The following is a 20,532-nucleotide window of genomic DNA, read 5'->3' on the forward strand; positions in this document are numbered from 1 at the left end:
ATCTTGATACTATAAAAACTGCTTCAAACATGACTCACCGAAACAACTGAAAAAATGCGTAATACTTCTTCATGAAACATTCAAAACTTTGAAATTCTCGTGAACGAAAATTTAACGATACAGTTTCTGAAGAATCAATATGTTCTAACTTGACTATTTATCTCCAACTATCAATATGAAATATGAATACTCTTTGTTTTCAACACTTCCTTTCTATTAACTCTATTGTAATGTAGAGAAATATAACTCAGTCAATTCATTCTTCTAATGGTAATCCTAGCATGATCAATTTGTTCCTTTAATTTTGCATCAAAATTAAATCGATTTATGTTTTAGCCGTACACTCAAAGGATATAAAAACACAATTACTACTGCTTTACTAAATAACTTTATTTCCTTTTGTTATTGCAAACCTTCTAAAACCGAAAATCATGTCAATTCAGTTACATTTAGACAAATATCTGGATTCATGTAATAACTGTTTGCTCGTAATTTAAAATTTAAGGTTTCAACTTGATTCTACATCCAAACATCAATACAAAAGATCTATAACAATTTTGTAACCCCAAACACCATATAAAAAAAAGGATCTTAAATTAAAGTTAAAATTTAGGTACAGTAGATGAAATTTTTAAAGCCTATTTTTTGGCCCATAACCAATAACACCGAAAGAAATAACTAATTATCAACTCTCAACCTAAAATCAATCAACTTCGAAACTTGAAAAATAGGGGCAGTTTTATCAACTTATTGTTCAATAAAAATATTGATTGTTCATCATTTTGCAACTATAATTACTAACTTATTTAATAACAAACCATGTGGACACAGATCAAATCTATTGTTTCATCTTAAATATTAAATGAAATTTTGAAATATTTTTTTTTACAAACAATAGTTTTTTTTTTGTTTAACAATACCTACCAACCTAGTATGATCAATCAAGAAATTTCAAACGTTTGATAAGAAATGAGTACAATAAAAATCAATGATCAATACCAAGAAGTTACTCTTACATCACTAGACCTATTGACTACAACTATGAAACTTCCCCTTATTTTTCTCATCTTTGTTTTAAAGCCAATGTTAGCCTAAGCCTTATTTAAAGTATGGGGTAAAATTTTTCAAATAATTACATGGAATAAAAAAGGAGCTACAATTATTGTAATTGAGTAAATTCAACAATCAACGATGAAAAATTTAGAAAAAATTGAGATTGTTAATTGACAAAGACAGGCTTAGTTTATTGTTGTATTCTCAATCCACTTTATCACTAACAATGTAAAATGATGTGAAAATTAAATTAATTTTTTGTAACTATAGTTTGCTTGTTTGTGTCATTATGATCCGGAGTATATTAGTATTCGTAATAGTAATTTAATTCACATTCATTGGCTAAAATTGATCGAAGAATGGGACCAAATATGATAATTGATTTAACGAAAGATTTAAAATGTAGAAGAATGTCCTTAGGTCTCGAATAGTAGTCAAATTTACTGTATCATATTCTTACACGAAACCTAAAGGGATGATCTTAAAGTGACCAAATGTTTTTGTTCAACATGAAATACTCTTAATCCTGTTGGATTTTAAAAACCATTTGATATTGTGACATTTTGGCTGGAGATAACGAGGTAGTTTGTGGTGTATATTTTAACTTTTACGCTTGATTTATTGTAAATTAACACTACTATCAAAAAAATGGGGAATGAGATATTGTTTCAACATTTGTAATTGAAAAACCCAAAGAATAGAACAATACCTACGATGGATAGTTGGATAAACCCACTTTATAACTACAGACTTTTTATATCTTTTGAGTATTGTTTAAGTTTTAAATTAGTTTCAGATTAGACTATATTTTGTAATCTATTAAAATAATTTATTGTACATTATAATAGATAATATAAACTTTATTATTATTTCCTTGAGATTACAAAACTACTTACTCTTTAACTTGATACAAATAAAAAATCTCCCATTATACAATACAAATACGTTTGTACATTAAATTTTATAAATATACTTCAATTTCTCTTATAAATTAATCAATTTAATCAAAGTGATCTTACCAACTATATCATCATTTTCAAAGCTTTTCATATTCATAGTTCATTCAATTAGTCCATACTTAAACTACCCCCATAAACCAATACGAGAAATTAACACAAAATAAATAGATATCAATTAGCATAACACACAATTTCATCAAACATATATCATATTCAAAATGTCATTAACAATTAATGATTTAAATATAATTGAATATCTCACCAAATGGTATATATCATTACCGTTATTACTAGTTGTTTACAAATTATTTGATGTTTTTTATGAAATTTATTTAAGAAATAAATTAGGTGCAAAACGTGAAACCAATATCGAATCAGATGGATATTTTGGATTCAAAATGCCTTTTATAATGATTAAAAAAAAAGATGATGGAGTTTTACCAGATTTTTCAGTTGAAAGATATGAAAATTTATTAAATCCAAATATCGCAACTTATTCATTTAAAATTTTTACAACTAAATTATTTGCAACCAAAGATCCTGAAAATATTAAAGCTATTTTAGCTACACAATTTAATGATTTTAGTTTAGGTTTAAGACATGCTCAATTTGCTCCACTTTTAGGAAATGGTATATTTACATTAGATAAAGAAGGTTGGAAAGATTCAAGACAAATGTTAAGACCACAATTTGCAAGAGAACAAATTAGTCATGTTAAAATGTTAGAACCTCATATACAAATATTATTTAAACATATTCGTAAAAATTTAGGTAATACATTTGATTTACAAGAATTATTTTTTAGATTAACTGTTGATTCAGCAAGTGAATTTTTATTTGGAGAATCTGTTGAATCACTTAAGGATGAATCAATTGGGTTTCATATTGAAGATTTTGCTGGTAAAAAGGAATTTGCAAAATCTTTTAATTCTGCTCAAGATTCAATGTCTGTTAGATCAAAATTACAAAAATTATATTGGTTATATAATCCAAAACATTTTCAACAATGTATTAAAGTTGTTCATACATTTGCTCAACATTATGTTCAAAAAGCCTTAAGTTTAACTCCAGAAGAATTGGATAAACAAGAAGGTTATGTTTTCTTGTATGAATTAGCTAAACAAACAAGAGATCCAAAAGTTTTACAAGATCAATTATTAAATATTTTAGTTGCAGGTAGAGATACAACAGCTGGATTATTATCATTTGTATTTTTTGAATTAGCAAGAAATCCAGAAATTTTTAAAAAATTAAAAGAAGAACTTTATTCAAAATTTGGTTTTGGAAAAGATGCAAGAGTTGAAGAAATTACATTTGAAAGTTTAAAAAATTGTGAATATTTAAAAGCTGTATTAAATGAAACTTTAAGATTATATCCTTCTGTACCTCAAAATTTTAGATTAGCTATTAAAGATACAACATTACCTCATGGTGGTGGAAAAGATGGATTATCCCCAGTTTTAATTCGTAAAAATACAACAGTTACTTATTCAGTTTATGCAACTCATAGATCAGAAGAATTTTATGGTAAAGATTCTACTATTTTTAGACCTGAAAGATGGTTTGAACCAGAAACTAGAAAATTAGGTTGGGCTTTTTTACCATTTAATGGTGGACCTCGTATTTGTTTAGGTCAACAATTTGCATTAACTGAAGCAAGTTATGTTACAACAAGATTAATTCAAGAATTTTCAAATTTATCAATGAATCCAAATACTAAATATCCACCTAAAAAATCATCTCATTTAACTATGAGTTTATTTGATGGTTTAAATATTGAAATGTCATGAATTTAATTATGGTTTAAATATTGAGATGTCATGAATTTAGTTATCCTTGTACTTACACCAATTGTTATTTATATTCATCTCTTGATAAATTAGGTTTTCAATATTTAAATGCTTTTGAACTTAAAATTGGGCCTACCTCTCTCAGATTTAGACATGTACTACTTGAATGTTTTTAAACGATTTTTTTGCAACCAAAAATTGAGCTAGAATGCGAAACATGAAACATAGACCAATATCTAATGAAGAATTCATCACATCGGCTGTTGCAGAAGTTTTTTTAAGATGTTGGAAGTATTGATATAAATGAAAAATGTATGTAAAGATTGTTAAGTATTATTTGGTATCCAAAAACAATTTTGAGACTTCCATCGACTGTTCAAAGTACCGCTCAATTGCAAATTTTAGATGAATATGAATGTCAATTGTTTGCAGTATTTGATGTTAGAAATCAGTTTGTTTCAGGTGAGTTTTTGTCATGATGCTATAGTCAACCTCACAAGAATATTCCACTTGTCTTGGCTCCAATTAGAATTTCAAGTAATTGTCGATAAATTTTTTACAACATACGTTATGAAGGGATATCATAGTTTGTTCAAACCATTATCTCAACAGCTGTAAGCTTAATTCATATGTCAAGTTCAAAATTATTCTTATTGCCAAATTTATAGACACTTAGTTTTTTCCGTTAAATTTTTCAACCGATCAGATTCCTTCATAAAACGTTTTTTTTTCAATGATGTATTTCTACTCCGCAGATCTATAACAATCAATCTTTAATTATTTTTTTTTAGTATCTCTGATCGGAGTTTGTAAAAATTTACGAAACGTTTGAAATTTATCAAACACAATGTTCATATGATCAAATGTTAAGATCATGAGAAAAATCTGATGAGATTATGAAATTTAAATCCTAACAACAGCCTAAGAAATAGTTTCATGAAAGTAAATCTATAGGTAATAGATTACTACTGAAGATCTACCAAAATATGAATAGTTATTTGAGAACCCTTTTAATTAAACTTGTATAAAATTAACAATAGCTAATTCTAAAATTTAAGAGTAATATCATGGGTAGGAACTATTTCTGCTGAATAAAGAAAACGGGTTTTGCTTTAGTTTATATTGTAATCGGGTTCTGATAAGTAAATTGTGATTCTATTGTTGTCTCTATATTTTAGTAAGGTATAATAGGAGTTAAGTAAAAAATCTATTTCATCGCAATTAATGTAAAATGATGCGAGATTCAAAACAACTTTGCTACTACGGTATGCTACTTTTGTGTTACGCTACGGTGAATTTTATTATTCCATGAATTTTTTTCTTATAAATGTCTTTGTCACACCATTGATAAAAACAATTTTGACATCTTTTCTATCAGTATATACAAGGGGATTCAAATTTGTTGGATAGAGAAAAGAATTGAACCTCTGTTGAATTAGATAGATAGACTTTTAGGGGTATAAAGCTTATCATCTTATTGAGTATAAGTTTATAATGATATTAGACTATTATACTCAATATAGTAAAATGGATAAATTTGAATTTGAAAAATGGATAAAAAAATAGTTCAATATAAAGTAACAGAATTATCCGTTTCTATTATTATTATCCTTAGACTAAAATATTATTGTGATACTTTAATCTATTATATCCGTTATTATATTATAGTATTATAGTATTATAGTACTGTAGTAGTAATAAATTAACCCACTTTACTAATTCTATATTCATATGTAAATTAACATTTGTGTATTATAATATTATAAGTAGACAATTCTATATATATAAATTATCAAGATCATTTTTTACAACCATTAGAATTTCATATTTTGATCCTTATTTAACATTTAGTATTAGTATATAGTATAATCACAATCTACTCCACAATAAAATTGAAAATAATTTAATATTCCTTTGATTTTAATTAACACACCAGATAAGATTCACTCAGCACAACGTAGAACATCAAACTTATATATATAATGTCACAATCAATAAATGATTTAATCATAACTGAATACCTTACTAAATGGTATATTTCAATACCTTTATTACTAGTCATTTATAAAATATTTGATGCAATATATGAAATATATTTAAGAAACAAGCTTGGTGCAAAACCAGAAACAAATCCAGAAGGTGATGGATTTTATGGATTTAAATTACCTTTTACAATGATTCAAAAAAAAAAGGAAGGTAAAATTACTGATTATGCTTATGAAAGATATTCATTTGTTAAAAATCCTGATATTCCAACTTTTTCATTTAGAATATTTACAACAAAATTATATTCAACAAAAGATCCAGAAAATATAAAAGCTTTATTAGCAACTCAATTTAATGATTTTAGTTTAGGATTAAGACATTCTCAATTTTTACCATTATTAGGAAATGGAATTTTTACATTAGATAATGAAGGTTGGAAAGATTCAAGACAAATGTTAAGACCACAATTTGCAAGAGAACAAATAAGTCATGTTAAAATGTTAGAACCTCATATGCAAATTTTATTTAAACATGTTCGTAAAAATAATGGAAAAACTTTTGATTTACAAGAATTATTTTTTAGATTAACTGTTGATTCAGCTACTGAATTTTTATTTGGAGAATCTGTTGAATCTTTAAGAGATGAAACAATTGGAATTCAAATTAAAGATTTTGCTGGAAAAAAGGATTTTGCAAAATCTTTTAATGTTGCTCAAGATTATTTAGCTTCAAGAGCTCTTTTATCAAGACTTTATTGGTTATTAAATCCAAAAAAATTTCAAAATTGTTGTAAAGTTGTTCATACTTTTGCTCAACATTATGTTAAAAAAGCTTTAAGTTTAACTCCCGAAGAATTAGATCAACAAGAAGGTTATACCTTTTTATATGAATTAGCTAAACAAACAAGAGATCCAAAAGTTTTACAAGATCAATTATTAAATATCTTGGTTGCAGGTAGAGATACAACAGCTGGTTTGTTGTCATTTGTATTTTTTGAATTAGCAAGAAATCCTGAAGTTTATGCAAAATTAAAAGAAGAATTATATTTAAAATTTGGTTCTGGTAAAGATGCAAGAGTTGAAGAAATTACTTTTGAAAGTTTAAAAAATTGTGAATATTTAAAAGCCGTGTTGAATGAAAGTTTAAGATTATATCCATCAGTTCCTCAAAATTTTAGATTTGCTGTTAGAGATACTACATTACCTCGTGGTGGTGGACCAGATGGTTTAAGTCCAATTTTAGTTCGTAAAAATACTACAGTTACTTATTCAGTTTATTCAACTCATAGATCAGAAGAATTTTATGGTAAAGATGCGAATGTTTTTAGACCTGAAAGATGGTTTGAACCAGAAACTAGAAAATTAGGTTGGGCATTTGTTCCATTTAATGGTGGCCCAAGAATTTGTTTAGGTCAACAATTTGCATTAACTGAAGCAAGTTATGTTACAACAAGATTAATTCAAGAATTTCCAAATTTATCAATGAATCCAAATGTTGAATATCCACCTAAAAAATTATCTCATTTGACTATGAGTTTATATGATGGTTTAAATATTGAAATGTCGTAAATACTGCTATATTTATTATATACAAATCGTATGTTATTTAATTTTCTTGAATAGAGCTTGTCTTGTAAACTCTTCTCTTGCACTGGTCTGAGTTTCCTTTTGATTCGAAATATTTTACAGCACGAAAAAGTAACGAGAAAAACTGAGATCAAAAATTAAATTGGTAAACAAAACATAAAACGCAACTCACATCTCATAATAACTGTATCTACCATAAGGAATGTCCTACCAATGGAACGTAGAAGTATTTGCAGAGATATATAATGCATTAAAATTTCAACCAAATGTGGATATTTCAACAATAAATTTTGATCCAATATCAAATGATTTATTACAAGTTTTAAAAACTTCACAACCAAAAAATTCAAGAATAAAATTAGATTCTACAATTAAATTTCAAAATGGAGATGAAGTATTATTAAATGAAGCATTTATAGAATTAAGTGGAATTTTATCTATTGAATTGGATTTAGGTGAAGTTGATACTGCAGAATTATTGTTTTTCAGTGAAGATGTAAGTTTTAAAAAGGGTACAAGTTTAAAAGATAGTGCCAAATTACTGTATTTTACAAGATTTGAATATATTTTAAATATATTAGGATACCTTATAACAAATCATGAACTAACGCATGATCCCATCACCATTTTTAATAATTCAATTGAAAGTTTTGATAAAATTAATAAATTAATAAATATACTAAATGATTTAATTGATAAACAGAAAGTTACCGGAGATATAGATAATCTAGAATTTATAAATGGAATCAATTATGCAAGAATTCAATTGTTTAAATGTCATGAATTATTGGGTTTAGTTTTATATGGATTAAGTGATCAATATTTTGAAAAAATAGGGACAGTACAAAATTATGAAAAAGTTATTAAAATAGTTAAAACATTATCAAATGATGATATATTGATTATTCATTTTTTACCATTTGTTTTAAATTTTTATGAGAAATCAAAAAATTCGAAAGTTATTGAAGAATTGTATACATCAATTACCAAATCAATACCTAAAGATTCTAAACTGGAGACATTTGATTTATCTAAATCACAATTACATGGGTTTGAAATAGTAGTAAATTTTATATTTTTAACTGAATTCATTCCATGGTGTAAAAAAAACAAAGATTCAAGTTCAAAAAAATATGATTTTCAAAATGATATAATAAAATATATGGAACAATTTATAGGTATTGGAGTAATGGAAATTTTACTTAATTATTGTGCTGAAACAAGTACTCCAAAAACTCAACAAATTTTTGAATTATCAGAAACTTATGATTTTAGATCATTATTACAAAAAACAATTCCAAAATTAATTCCATCAAAATTTATATATCCAGGTACTGAAGAATTAAAACATTTAGAAAAGCAAAGGTATGGAATATCAAATATCCCTAAATTAATAGATGTATCATTTTTAAGTTTAAATCCTGAATTAAATAATTCTTTAATTTCACCTTATTTTCAAAATTTTTTTAGTACATTTATATCAAATGCAGCAATAATTTTAACATCATTACGAGATAGTGAAGAAGATTTTGCATTATCATTTGGTGATAAAAATGAAGAAATTAATGAAGAAAACAATGATTCTGAAGAATCTTTAAAAAATAATAATGAACCAATTCTGGAATTTGATGAAATTGCTCAAAGAGCAGATTTAGAAAGATTTTATTTAGCATTTGCTTATACTTTTAATGATAGACCTGAATCATGTTCTAATTTTTGGTCAGATGAATCTATAAATAATGAAGTTTTGGGTTTTTTATCATGGGCTTTAAATAATAATACATCACCATTAATTGTTGCTTGCTTTTGTGTGTTGTTAGCATCATTAACTTCTGGTGGATCAACTTTTGCAACAAATATTTGGGATTTTTTAATAAGTAGTAGTCATAATTTAAAAAAGAATGATTTTTCCAAGATAACAATTGATTCAATTTATGAATCATTAAAATATTATATTGATTCATTAATTTCAAATTTTGAAATAGACTTAAATGATCAATTATCAGTACATCAAAAGAAACATGAATTAGTATTTGCTAATAAATCTTTAGATATTGAAGATAATGGACAGGATAAAATTATTATTGAATTAGCTGAAGATTCTATAGTTTCAATATCTGGTTTTATTCATTTAATATCATCATTAATGAAAAATTTATCTGATTCAACAAGAGCAAAAGAAATAAAAAATATAGCTTATCAAAGATTTATTCCATTAATTAAAAATTTTTTTGAATTTGATAATTTAATTACTGGAGGTAATATTTTACAAGTTGATTTAAATTCAAATAATTCATCAACTTCAACTCATTATGTAAATTTACCACAAATTCATGTTAGTGATGATTCAAGATCTTTATTAATTAATTTAATGTTTAGATTATTAGGTAATTTTGTTGATGAAGATTCATATATAAGATATGAAATTTGGAGATTAATTGATAGTTGGATGTATCATGGTCTTCATATAAATTCAATTCAACAAAATGATCTTTTTGGTAAACCATCAGATAAAAGGAAATATATTAGAAAAAAACCTTTAGGTACAATTGAAGTATTTTCAAATAATTTAACTCATTATAGTGAAGTTTTCAATTTTATAGATCTTATCAAATCATTATTAGAACCATTGGGTAGTGGAAGTGCATTTGATAAATATACTTTATCATTTCCTTGTGATTTAGGATTTGGTTATAGACCTAATAATCAATTAGGTATAGGTGCATATATTGAATTTATATTAGTTGATGTTTTCAGTAAATCTCAATATTTAACTAATGAAGATGATAGAATAGCATTACAAAATTTAATATTAGAATTTTGTATTGACTCATTAACTGAAATAAATTGGAAATTTTTAAGTGAAATAAGTTTAAAAGTTATAAGAAATTTTAATAATTTTGAAAATATATTTGATTCATTAATACCTGGTTGTTCAATAGATTATGAAAATTTTGTAAAATTACATCATTCATTAGCTATAATAACTTATTTTTTTGATAATAAAGCTAATAATTCATTATTTGAAATTATAAATTATGGAGTAGATACAATTAATTCTTCTCATAAAAAAGCAAATTTAGTTTTTAAAGCATTAAATACATTTGATTTATTATTAGATATACAAGGAACTTATAAAACCACACTATTACCAATTTTAAAGAGTAAAAATATTGCTCAACAACCAATTCATAGAAATTCAATATCTGGAATAAATACTTCAATGAATTTAATATTAGCTCAACCAACAACAATTTTTGATAATATATATCAATCCAAATTATTAAGATCACAAGGAGTTAATTCATTTTTTGACGTGTTTTTATTTAGAATTTCATCAATTGTTCATATTGCATTATTTGTAAGTTGTGATAATGAAATTTCAAAATTTTCACTTAAAATATTATCTAAAATAACTAATTCAAATCATTTTAAATCAACTAAAACAAAAGCTGATCCATTAATTAATAATGATAGAATATTAACAACTTTTTTAAATATTGATGAAAGTGAAAAAATTAAATTTGCATTTATTGATAAATTTGAAGAAGTTGAAGATAATTTTGATATTAAATATCAAATTTTAAAACTTATTTCAAGTACTTTGGGTAAAAATATAAGTGTGGGACATTTCTTATTAGGTTATGAAATTAAAGCAAATACATTATATTTAAATAATGATGATCATAATACTTTACTTAAAGTATTGTTAAATACTTTAGATATAAGTTTGAATTTAATTACAGAATTAGATTATGGAAATGGAAATCGTCATGTAATTGATGTTGGTCCTGCTAAATTATCATCATTAATTTTAGAAGTGATTATTAAAATTTGTACAAATCCTGTATCTTCTTATATAACAATGACAGCAATTCGAAATCATAATAATTTAATTGAAAATTTGATAAATTTTCAACCTAGATTAGACTTATTAACTATTTGGTGTGGTCATGAATTTAATGGAGATTTAAGTATAAATTCAGAAAATCATTTTATAACTTCTTTACCAAGTATTGAAGCCTTCATATCATTCATAAATCAAAGAGAATTAGCATTGAAATTAATAGCCTTGGAATACTATAGTACATCATCAATTACTAGAAAACAATATTTCACAAAACTTTTAATCGATAACAAGAATCAAATACCTCATCAATCTTCAAAAATCTTAGATTTTTTAGATGTTTTAAATTTTAATTTTAAAAATTTTGAAATTGAAAAATACGATTATTTAAATCAATCATTTAATATGAATTTAATCTTACAATTAGTATCTAATGATCCAATAGATTATTCAATTTTAAAAGATATTTTTAAAATTTTATGTCAAAGTTCTAATTTAATAACAACAGAATCAAAACAACATTTTACAGATGAAATTATGATTGAAGGAAATAAAATTCATGAATTTGTAACAAAATATTTAGTATTGAATAAAACTCGTAAAGTTCAATTACAATTTTTAATATCATGGTGTCAATTAATTGAAATATTAGTGGTTGAAGATGATTCAATTTCAAATGAATTTATTGTTGAAATTTTAAATTCTATTTTACCTAAAATTTCATCATATTTGGATTCTGATATAACTTTTTCAGAAGAATTAGTATCATTATGTGGGACATTGTTTGATATCTACTGCGAACATGTACTGAATAAAGAAGATATTGAGTTAATTTTTGATCAATTATTACCATTATTTCAAACTTGTGTGTCAGCAGTCATTAATTCAAGCTCAACTCCAACTTTAAGATCTGAAATCTATCTAATTTTGAATAAGTTAATTTTCAAAAATGAATCATTATCATACAGAATTTTCAAACTTGTTAAATCGAGTAATAAAAAACTTTTCCCAGTTTTGGCAAATGATGCATTATATTCAGAAGATCTTTCAAGAATCAATTCAGTATTTTTATTGGATTCATTGATCAAAGTAGGTAACAATTTAAAAACAGATTATATCTTGGATAATATGATTAAAACAAATTTAATATCACAATTAATAAGATCAATAAGAAGAACAGATGAAATTTTAAAAATTGCATCTATAAATGTTCCACAACCAGAATATTCATTAAACAATATATTTATTGAATTAACATCATTTAAAGCTAATTTATATTTATTAAATAAAATTGCACAATCTCAAATTGGTTCATTAAATTTAATTCAAAATGAAATTTTTCAAATTTTTAAAAATTTAAATCTTTTGAAAATTGATCCTGATTTAGGTCTTACATTATATTTAAATGAAATTGAAAATTTTAAAAAATTTAATATAATATTATATTTAAATACTCCATTATCATTAGTTGATTTAATAAATCAAAAAAATAATACTAAAGATAATAACAACACTTTTAAAAATCAAAATTCAATTTCATTTAATGAATTAATTATTCCAATTTTTGAATTAATTGTAACAATATTGTTGTCAATGGGTCAAAATTATAAACCATCAATTAATCAATCTAAAGAATTTATGAAAAAAATTGAACCATTAGTTGATAGTGTTTTAAAAAGAGAATATTTATTAAGTTGTGATAATGAAATAAAGAATGATTTATCGAAAGAAAAATCAGGTAATAATGCTAATGAGATTGTTTTATTGAGTAAATTGGTTGATTTATTTACAATTATTCATTCATTGACTGAATGAGCATATGGAGCTAAGAGTTCATAGGCTTTATAGGTAATTTAAAAGTAACGTCTGTATTTATATCTTCAAATCTTGTAAGTACAAATCTCTATTTTAAATAGATATGTTGTGAGAGATTTTATAAGTAAAGAATCTACAATTACAATCACTAATACATTTTAAACTTTATGAATTTTGATAAACAAAATATATTCAAACAATTAAATCTATAACCTCAAATTTAATGTTCTTGAGCATGTTTTAAATGTTCATATTCTAAACTATAACCAAAAATAATAACAATAATAGCTAAATGAAGTAAAGGTTTACCACTTGCATTATCACCATCAAAATATTTTTGTCTATATTTAACTAAAGGATTTGAAGATTTTGTAGCAGCTGGAGCTTGACCTTGTGGTAATTTTTTATAAAATTTTACAACTTCTGACATTCTTTTAGCGGCTGATCCACCTCCTAAGTTCTAAAATTATAACGTTAGTAATAAGCTCAAAACTTATGAATGTGAGAGTCGGTTGAACGGTTTGACATGAAAACGAATGAATTAAACACTCCCGATTTGGAATGAACTTTGTTTCAAGTAATTATGCTTTCAATTCCTCATCGAAATATTCTTCTTCCACAATGATGCAAATTGGAATGAGAATTTTAAAGGCCCTAAGTAAATCAAAAGCCCAAAATGTGTTTGTTTCGATCCTGGTGAACCTTGTATTATCTTTGAGAATATAGGATTCATCAATCTAGTTTGATAATTCCCATGGTTCAATTGAGTAAGTATGAAGTCTCCAAATATGTGATTAGTCTATATCTTCATATTCAAATCAAAGTCTAATTCATGTATATACTCCTTACTTGGTAGAAATGGAAAATGCATTCGTTGTCGGACTCATTAATAATTTGGTGCATCAGTCATCCTCTTTCAATATTGACTCCAATGAATGATATAACATACTTTAGCAGAAGCTATTTTAGGTGGAATGATAGTAGATAATTGTCTTCTGATGATGAATGACATGGTTTATAGTTGATGTTTATTGTAGAGTTTTAATTAATGTATTGCCGATATTTAGTACAATTTTTTTTTTTCAATTGGAAGCTACATCGATTTTCATTTGATAAAATTCGACATCCGTAACTACATGTTTAACGCGCACTGAATAGAAATATAAGAACAAACTACAAGTACTTATCATAGTTTAGACATCAATCTCATTATAAAATTATATTTATACTAACAGTCGTTCAGTTGACGAAGTGGCCCATTGATAACCAGATTGTCTCAGTAAAAAACCAGAGTTCATTTGTTTGATTTCAAATCCCAAACTCCAATCGAACGAATTGAATAATCTCATCTCTGTAAATGCAGATTATGGTCAACCTCCTCTTCATAAATACCAGTACCCAAACTATAGTATTCTACTCAACTTTCACCAATGTAAAGAACTGCGTTATATGTTAGTACCTATAAGTTATATCAAAAAACAAAACATGTATCAAAAAACATACCATTATTTCCTCTCAAGAAAACATCACCATATTTTCTGGTTACTTTCCCATTGACACTTTCTTCTCCATTCTCTAATACAACATTCATATAACCATCAATTGTTTGTAAATCACCTTTATATTCTACACCATTATGTAATTTCACTACAACTGAGGAACCAATTATGTCGCTCAAAAATTTTGACGGGTCTATTCTTTTGAAATCGGTAGATGATTCTGTATCTGCTGACATTATATATCTGGTGATAAGTTTAGTCTTTCTAGCTTGTTTGCTTCGGAGTATGATAATTCAAATTGGTCTACTGCGTTATAAATTTTTGTGTTCAATAAAATCAAACCATGTCGTATAAATATAATTCCTGACAAATGTTGAAGATCACGTCTATAATGGTTTTAACAACATTGATTCTATTGTTAAACGTAGCTGTGCTTATGAATCTAAGCCTAGAACCAAAGTTGTATGTATCGAAATTTTCGTCGAAAGCCTTGCATTTGGGAAAGTGTAATAGAGATTAATCAATTAAGCTTCCGATAGAATTTTACTACAATTGACAAACATCGGAAAACAAATTCTGGTAATTTTCATATTTCTTTTGAAGATAACAAGATTAGAAGCTGATGGAAGGTAGAAGACAATTGCTATGCCTTTTCGATACTTGAGTATGGAAAATTAGGAATCACCTCTAGTTCAAAAATATATTTAAAGATGTTGGTAATTATAGAAGTGTTAAGTCAATTATAAACTCTTCTATAATTATAGAATTTATACGTACATGTATTACATACTAATTTGAAGTATAATGTCTCAAATTGGAATATTCTATCTGTACAAGTTTATACAATTTAACTTTCTATCCGACCAAATTTTATAGATGATCAAACCGGCTGCATAATTAATGTAGTCGAAAAATATTTTGATCAAAATTAATTACATTGGTATAAACACAATAGTAAGTGACCATCTAAGTAAAAATAATCAAGTCAATTAACGTTTGATGTATTATTTTTTTACGTTATTTAGTAAATTAATCAAAACAATTAATTGAACCATTTTAATATATGATATCTCTTACTTTTGGTTTGCCCAATGCCATAATCCCACAAAAGTGACATTAATGTTTTACCCAACGGTTGAGTAATACATAACGAGTAAAGTCTATATAGAACAATTACATTAAATTGACCTTATAGTAACATAACTTCACTCTGAATAATTTATTTTTGCTTCTCAAAACAAAATAATAATAATAAATTTATCTACAAGAGAAAAAATGTAATAGTCTACAAGATAAAAAAAAAAATAAGGATATCAATTTAGTATTTATCAAATTAAACTATACTCTGAAGATAATACAACCCATCATTATCATAAGCTTTCCCAGTTCATCACTTAAGAAGATCAATTAAAGACCGTTAGTAACTATATCAACAAAAAGAACCAATTGTACAAGCAAAAAATACCATATCAAGAATTATAAATCTACAAACCATTAGTATATTTATCAAATATTCATATTAATAATGGATGGTAATCAGCCATCAGTGAAGCAACAACAACCGCAAATTCAACCACAGAATGAATATCAACAAACCTCGCAACAGAATATTCATCTCCAACAACATCAAAACTATCAACCTTCATCGAATGAAAATCCATCAAGAATTGCTGCAACTCCAAGAATGCTTAGAAGTTTAAGTGGTGTTAAATCAAAATCTGAATTGAATCAATATGATCAATCTCAACCATCAGAAAGTAATAATAATAACAATAGTATTAACAGTGGAATAAGAAAACCGTCTGACTCTCAATTATTACCTCCATTATCAATACCTTCACCTGCATCAACTCCACTTGGTGTTTCATCACAAGATTCAACTGATTATAAAACTAATACACATAATAACTATGATACAAGACAATTACCAAAAGTGAGTGATTATTCACCAGGACTGAGTAGAACTATTAAGAACGTACAAAATCAACAATTTATTCAACAACAGAGTTATTCAAATCATACATCACAGAATGATCAATTCACACATTTACAAAGACAACAGCATCAACAATCGCAACAACAACCTCAAGCATTATCAAATTCTCAATCCAGACAACAACCAAATTGGTCAGCTCAGCCTCAAACTGCATCTTCTCAACCACATAATCAGCATCAGCATCAGCATCATCATCAACATCAACATCTGCAACCTCAGCAGCAAGCATATCAACCACCACCTCCGCAAGCACAACCACAACCACAACCACAACAGCAACAACCACATCAGCAACAACCACAACGATCACAACAACCACAGCAATCGCAACAATCACAACAAACCCAACAACCGCAGCAGCAACAACAATTTCATAGAAAATCCATTGGAGATTGGGATTTTGTCAAAACTATTGGAGCGGGTTCAATGGGTAAAGTCAAACTAGCTCAACATAACTCAACAAAAGAAATATGTGCTGTCAAAATAATTCCAAGAGCTGCAAAATTATATCAAAGAGCTCATGCTAATGACCCACCGCCACAAACTTCTCAAGAAGCATCTCAAAGACATAAGGAATTTGAAAAAGAATTAGCTAGGGATAAAAGAACAATACGTGAAGGTGCACTTGGTAGATTATTATTCCATCCATTTATATGTCGATTATATGAAATGGTACCAATGACAAATCATTACTATATGTTATTTGAATATATCGAAGGAGGTCAAATGTTGGATTACATTGTTGCACATGGATCATTGAAAGAAAGACATGCAAGAAAGTTTGCTAGAGGTATAGCATCAGCATTAGACTATTGTCATAGAAACAATGTAGTTCATAGAGATTTGAAAATTGAAAATATCATGATCAATGAAAAAGGGGATGTTAAAATCATCGATTTTGGATTATCAAATTTATATTCTCCAAAAAGTCTTTTAAAAACATATTGTGGATCACTTTATTTTGCAGCTCCTGAATTATTAAGTGCAAAACCTTATTTGGGACCAGAAGTTGATATATGGTCTTTTGGAGTTGTATTATATGTTTTAGTTTGTGGTAAAGTTCCATTTGATGATCAATCTGTTTCAGTATTACATGAAAAAATTAAAAAAGGTAATGTTGAATATCCAAATTTTCTTTCAAGAGAATGTATATCTTTACTTTCGAGAATGTTGGTTGTTGATCCAACGAAAAGAGCATCTCTTTATGAAATTTTGACACATCCATGGTTGAATAAAGGATATGATCATAGAATTTCAAATTATTTACCTAAAAGAGAACCTTTACATTTACCATTAGATCCTGAAATCATTAGACAAATTTCAACATTTGATTTGGGATCTGTACAAACAATAACTGATGAATTGACGAATTTATTGACAAGTGTAGAATATCAAATGTGTTGTGAAAATTGGTATAATATGGCAAGACAAGGTAAAGAATATGCTTCAGCTCCTAATGCTCATCTTTTACCTGATCCAACTGGTGGTTTCCATCCTTTAATTTCAATCTACTTTTTAGTTCTTGAGATGAGAAAGAGAAAGAAAGCTAAAGAAGATGCAATTAGAGCTCAAGCAGCTCAACAAGAACAATTGAAACAACAACAATTACAGCAACAAGCTCAAGCTATGTTACCAAGTCCAAGAGAAGATACAACATCATTAGAGCAAGATCTTACAAAACAACCCTTATCTTCTACACAACCATTCCAACCTCAACTTCCATTACAATCTCAACCTCAATCTCAAACTCAACAAACTCCAGTTCAACCAAATTCTGGTACAGCTACTCAAGTAGAAATATTGGGACAATATTCATCAAAAGATGCTACGACTCCACAACCACGTATAATTGAGACATTCGCTGAATCTCCTTCCAAGACATTAGATCCCAAACAAACACCTGTTTTATCAATACCAGAACAAGCTCATACAACTATGAATTCCCCATCTATTAAAAACAATTCAAATAACAATGTTGATCCATTGGCAATACCAGAACAACAACCAAAAAGTCCAAGAAGTACAACTCCAGACACTTTGGATCCTAATAGAAATTCACAACAACCGGTTGGATTCAATAATATATTAAGAAAATTATCAACCAAAAAATCAAAGGGCACTTCATCACCAAAGGGAAGTGATAGAGATTCTTCAAGTATTAAAATTCTGCCACAAAGTTCTACTCATTCAAAAATTGATCCAATGGTTCGTCGTGGTATTAGTATGAAAGTAACTGCTAAAGAAAAAGAATCAAGTTCAAGATTATCACCAACAAAAGATATTATTAAAAAAGAAAAAAAATCATCTTTATCACATTCTCGTACTCCATCTTCTTCAAAACCCCATGGATTTATACCTGTTGAATATTTACCACCATTACCAAATTATGATCCATCAACAAATACTTTAATACAAGATTCAAATCCTGCTGGACCACCACCACAAAGACAACAAACTTTAACGGTACCTTCAAGAAAATTACATCCAACAGCTCGTGCAAAATCTGTTGGAGGACAAATTAGAAAAGATGCTTATGGTAGAGCTAGAAGTGCATCAACCAATAGAAATGATACAAGTAATAGTCCTCAAGGAAGTGGATCAATTGGTGACCAAAATGATGGTACTTTAGTATTTTTTGATGATGTTAAATTAGATGATATGGATGTTCAAGAAGTTCCTCAATTAAGTGAAGATGAAATAATGAGACAATATCATGAAGCTAAACCAGGTACAATGCCTTCAATTGAACATTGTAAAACATTATTTCTTAAAGGATTTTTTAGTGTACAAACTACTTCAACAAAACCATTACCAGTTATTAGATATAATATTATTAATGTATTAAGTAAATTAGGTGTTAGATTTCATGAAGTTAAAGGTGGATTCATATGTATTCATACACCTTCAGTACAACAAGCTTCACCAAATCATCCAGATGCTGAAATAGAAGAATTAGAAGATCATGATGATGAAGGGGATGAAGAAGATGAAGATGAAGATGATGAAGCCGATCAAATTTTAAATGCATATGCTAATGAAGATGAAGAAAATCAATTATATGGTGATGCATTTAAATCTAAATCATCTACATTGAAATCATTATCATTTGAAGATAAACCTGAAAGTATACCTGATGGAGCAAAAACTCCAAGTAGACAACCTTCATTACATATTCAAACTCAAACTACTAATCATGGTCTTAGTGGAGGTCCATTATCACCAACTAAATATCATAGATCATCTAATTCAATAGGTGGAGGTCATAGAAGAAAAGTATCATTTGGTAATGCAATTTTAGGATCTTATAGAAAGAAAAATGGATCTCAAGTAATGATGCCACCAAATACTCCAGCAACTGTTAAAACAGTTAAAGGAATATATGATGAAGATTATTTACCAAATGAACAAAATAATCATAACAATAACAATAATAATAATGGTAATGGAATAGATGATGCATTTGAAATTGATAATTCAGCAGAATCATTTAATAATTATGGAGGAGGAAGTGATATGTTAATATCATCAAAAATTGAACATAAAATTCATCATAATCGTTCAACAAGTACATCAAGTAATTCAAATAAGAATCATCCATCAAGTAAAAGTCCTTTAAAATTTGAAATTCATATTGTTAAAGTACCATTATTAGGATTTTATGGAGTTCAATTTAAAAAATTATCTGGTAATACTTGGAATTATAAGACATTAGCTGGTCAAATTTTAAATGAAATGAATTTATAAAAGAATCTGAACAGAAATAACAACTTTATATATATATATAGTAAATAATAAAATGATGGGGAATAAAAAAAATTCCATTTTTTATTTTCAATTGTTCACTGTTCTTCTTCATTACATGTCTAAATACTGCATTATTAATGCTAACTAAACTACTATTTAAAATCAATAATCCAACTCAACATTCTCATTCATAGCTTAGCATTAGTTTTAACTCTTTTTTTTTAATTGTCTAGATACTTGCATTACAAACATATAGT

The 20,532-nt window shown here is 26.6% G+C and overlaps 6 protein-coding genes across 6 annotated transcripts; 4 read left to right on the forward strand and 2 right to left on the reverse strand. All coding sequences in view use genetic code 12, as the record gives it.

The window, feature by feature from the left end:
* Window positions 1-2,230: 2,230 nt before the first annotated feature.
* KGF55_002341 (cytochrome P450) lies at window positions 2,231-3,802 on the forward strand (the record flags this gene model as incomplete). Its single annotated transcript, XM_051757014.1, has 1 exon — window positions 2,231-3,802. One exon carries the CDS (start codon window positions 2,231-2,233, stop codon window positions 3,800-3,802), a length of 1,572 nt encoding a protein of 523 aa, XP_051614602.1.
* Window positions 3,803-5,784: 1,982 nt separating this feature from the next.
* Window positions 5,785-7,356, forward strand: KGF55_002342 (cytochrome P450; the record flags this gene model as incomplete). Its single annotated transcript, XM_051757015.1, has 1 exon — window positions 5,785-7,356. One exon carries the CDS (start codon window positions 5,785-5,787, stop codon window positions 7,354-7,356), a length of 1,572 nt encoding a protein of 523 aa, XP_051614603.1.
* Window positions 7,357-7,576: 220 nt separating this feature from the next.
* Window positions 7,577-13,036, forward strand: KGF55_002343 (uncharacterized protein; the record flags this gene model as incomplete). Its single annotated transcript, XM_051757016.1, has 1 exon — window positions 7,577-13,036. The coding sequence occupies one exon, from the start codon at window positions 7,577-7,579 to the stop codon at window positions 13,034-13,036; it is 5,460 nt and encodes a 1,819-aa protein (XP_051614604.1).
* Window positions 13,037-13,256: 220 nt separating this feature from the next.
* ATP17 (F1F0 ATP synthase subunit f) lies at window positions 13,257-14,048 on the reverse strand (the record flags this gene model as incomplete). Its single annotated transcript, XM_051757017.1, has 2 exons — window positions 13,257-13,496; window positions 13,986-14,048. 2 exons carry the CDS (start codon window positions 14,046-14,048, stop codon window positions 13,257-13,259), a joined length of 303 nt encoding a protein of 100 aa, XP_051614605.1.
* A 333-nt stretch (window positions 14,049-14,381) lies between these two features.
* On the reverse strand, window positions 14,382-14,771 carry LSM6 (U4/U6-U5 snRNP complex subunit; the record flags this gene model as incomplete). The annotated part of the gene is made up of 2 exons (XM_051757018.1): window positions 14,382-14,452; window positions 14,540-14,771. 2 exons carry the CDS (start codon window positions 14,769-14,771, stop codon window positions 14,382-14,384), a joined length of 303 nt encoding a protein of 100 aa, XP_051614606.1.
* A 1,289-nt stretch (window positions 14,772-16,060) lies between these two features.
* KIN2 (serine/threonine protein kinase) lies at window positions 16,061-20,275 on the forward strand (the record flags this gene model as incomplete). Its single annotated transcript, XM_051757019.1, has 1 exon — window positions 16,061-20,275. One exon carries the CDS (start codon window positions 16,061-16,063, stop codon window positions 20,273-20,275), a length of 4,215 nt encoding a protein of 1,404 aa, XP_051614607.1.
* Between the last annotated feature and the right edge of the window lie 257 nt (window positions 20,276-20,532).

This window comes from Candida pseudojiufengensis (genome assembly GCF_024610245.1).
Source record: "Candida pseudojiufengensis strain CBS 10847 chromosome Unknown scaffold5, whole genome shotgun sequence".
NCBI lineage: Eukaryota > Fungi > Ascomycota > Pichiomycetes > Serinales > Debaryomycetaceae > Lodderomyces > Lodderomyces pseudojiufengensis.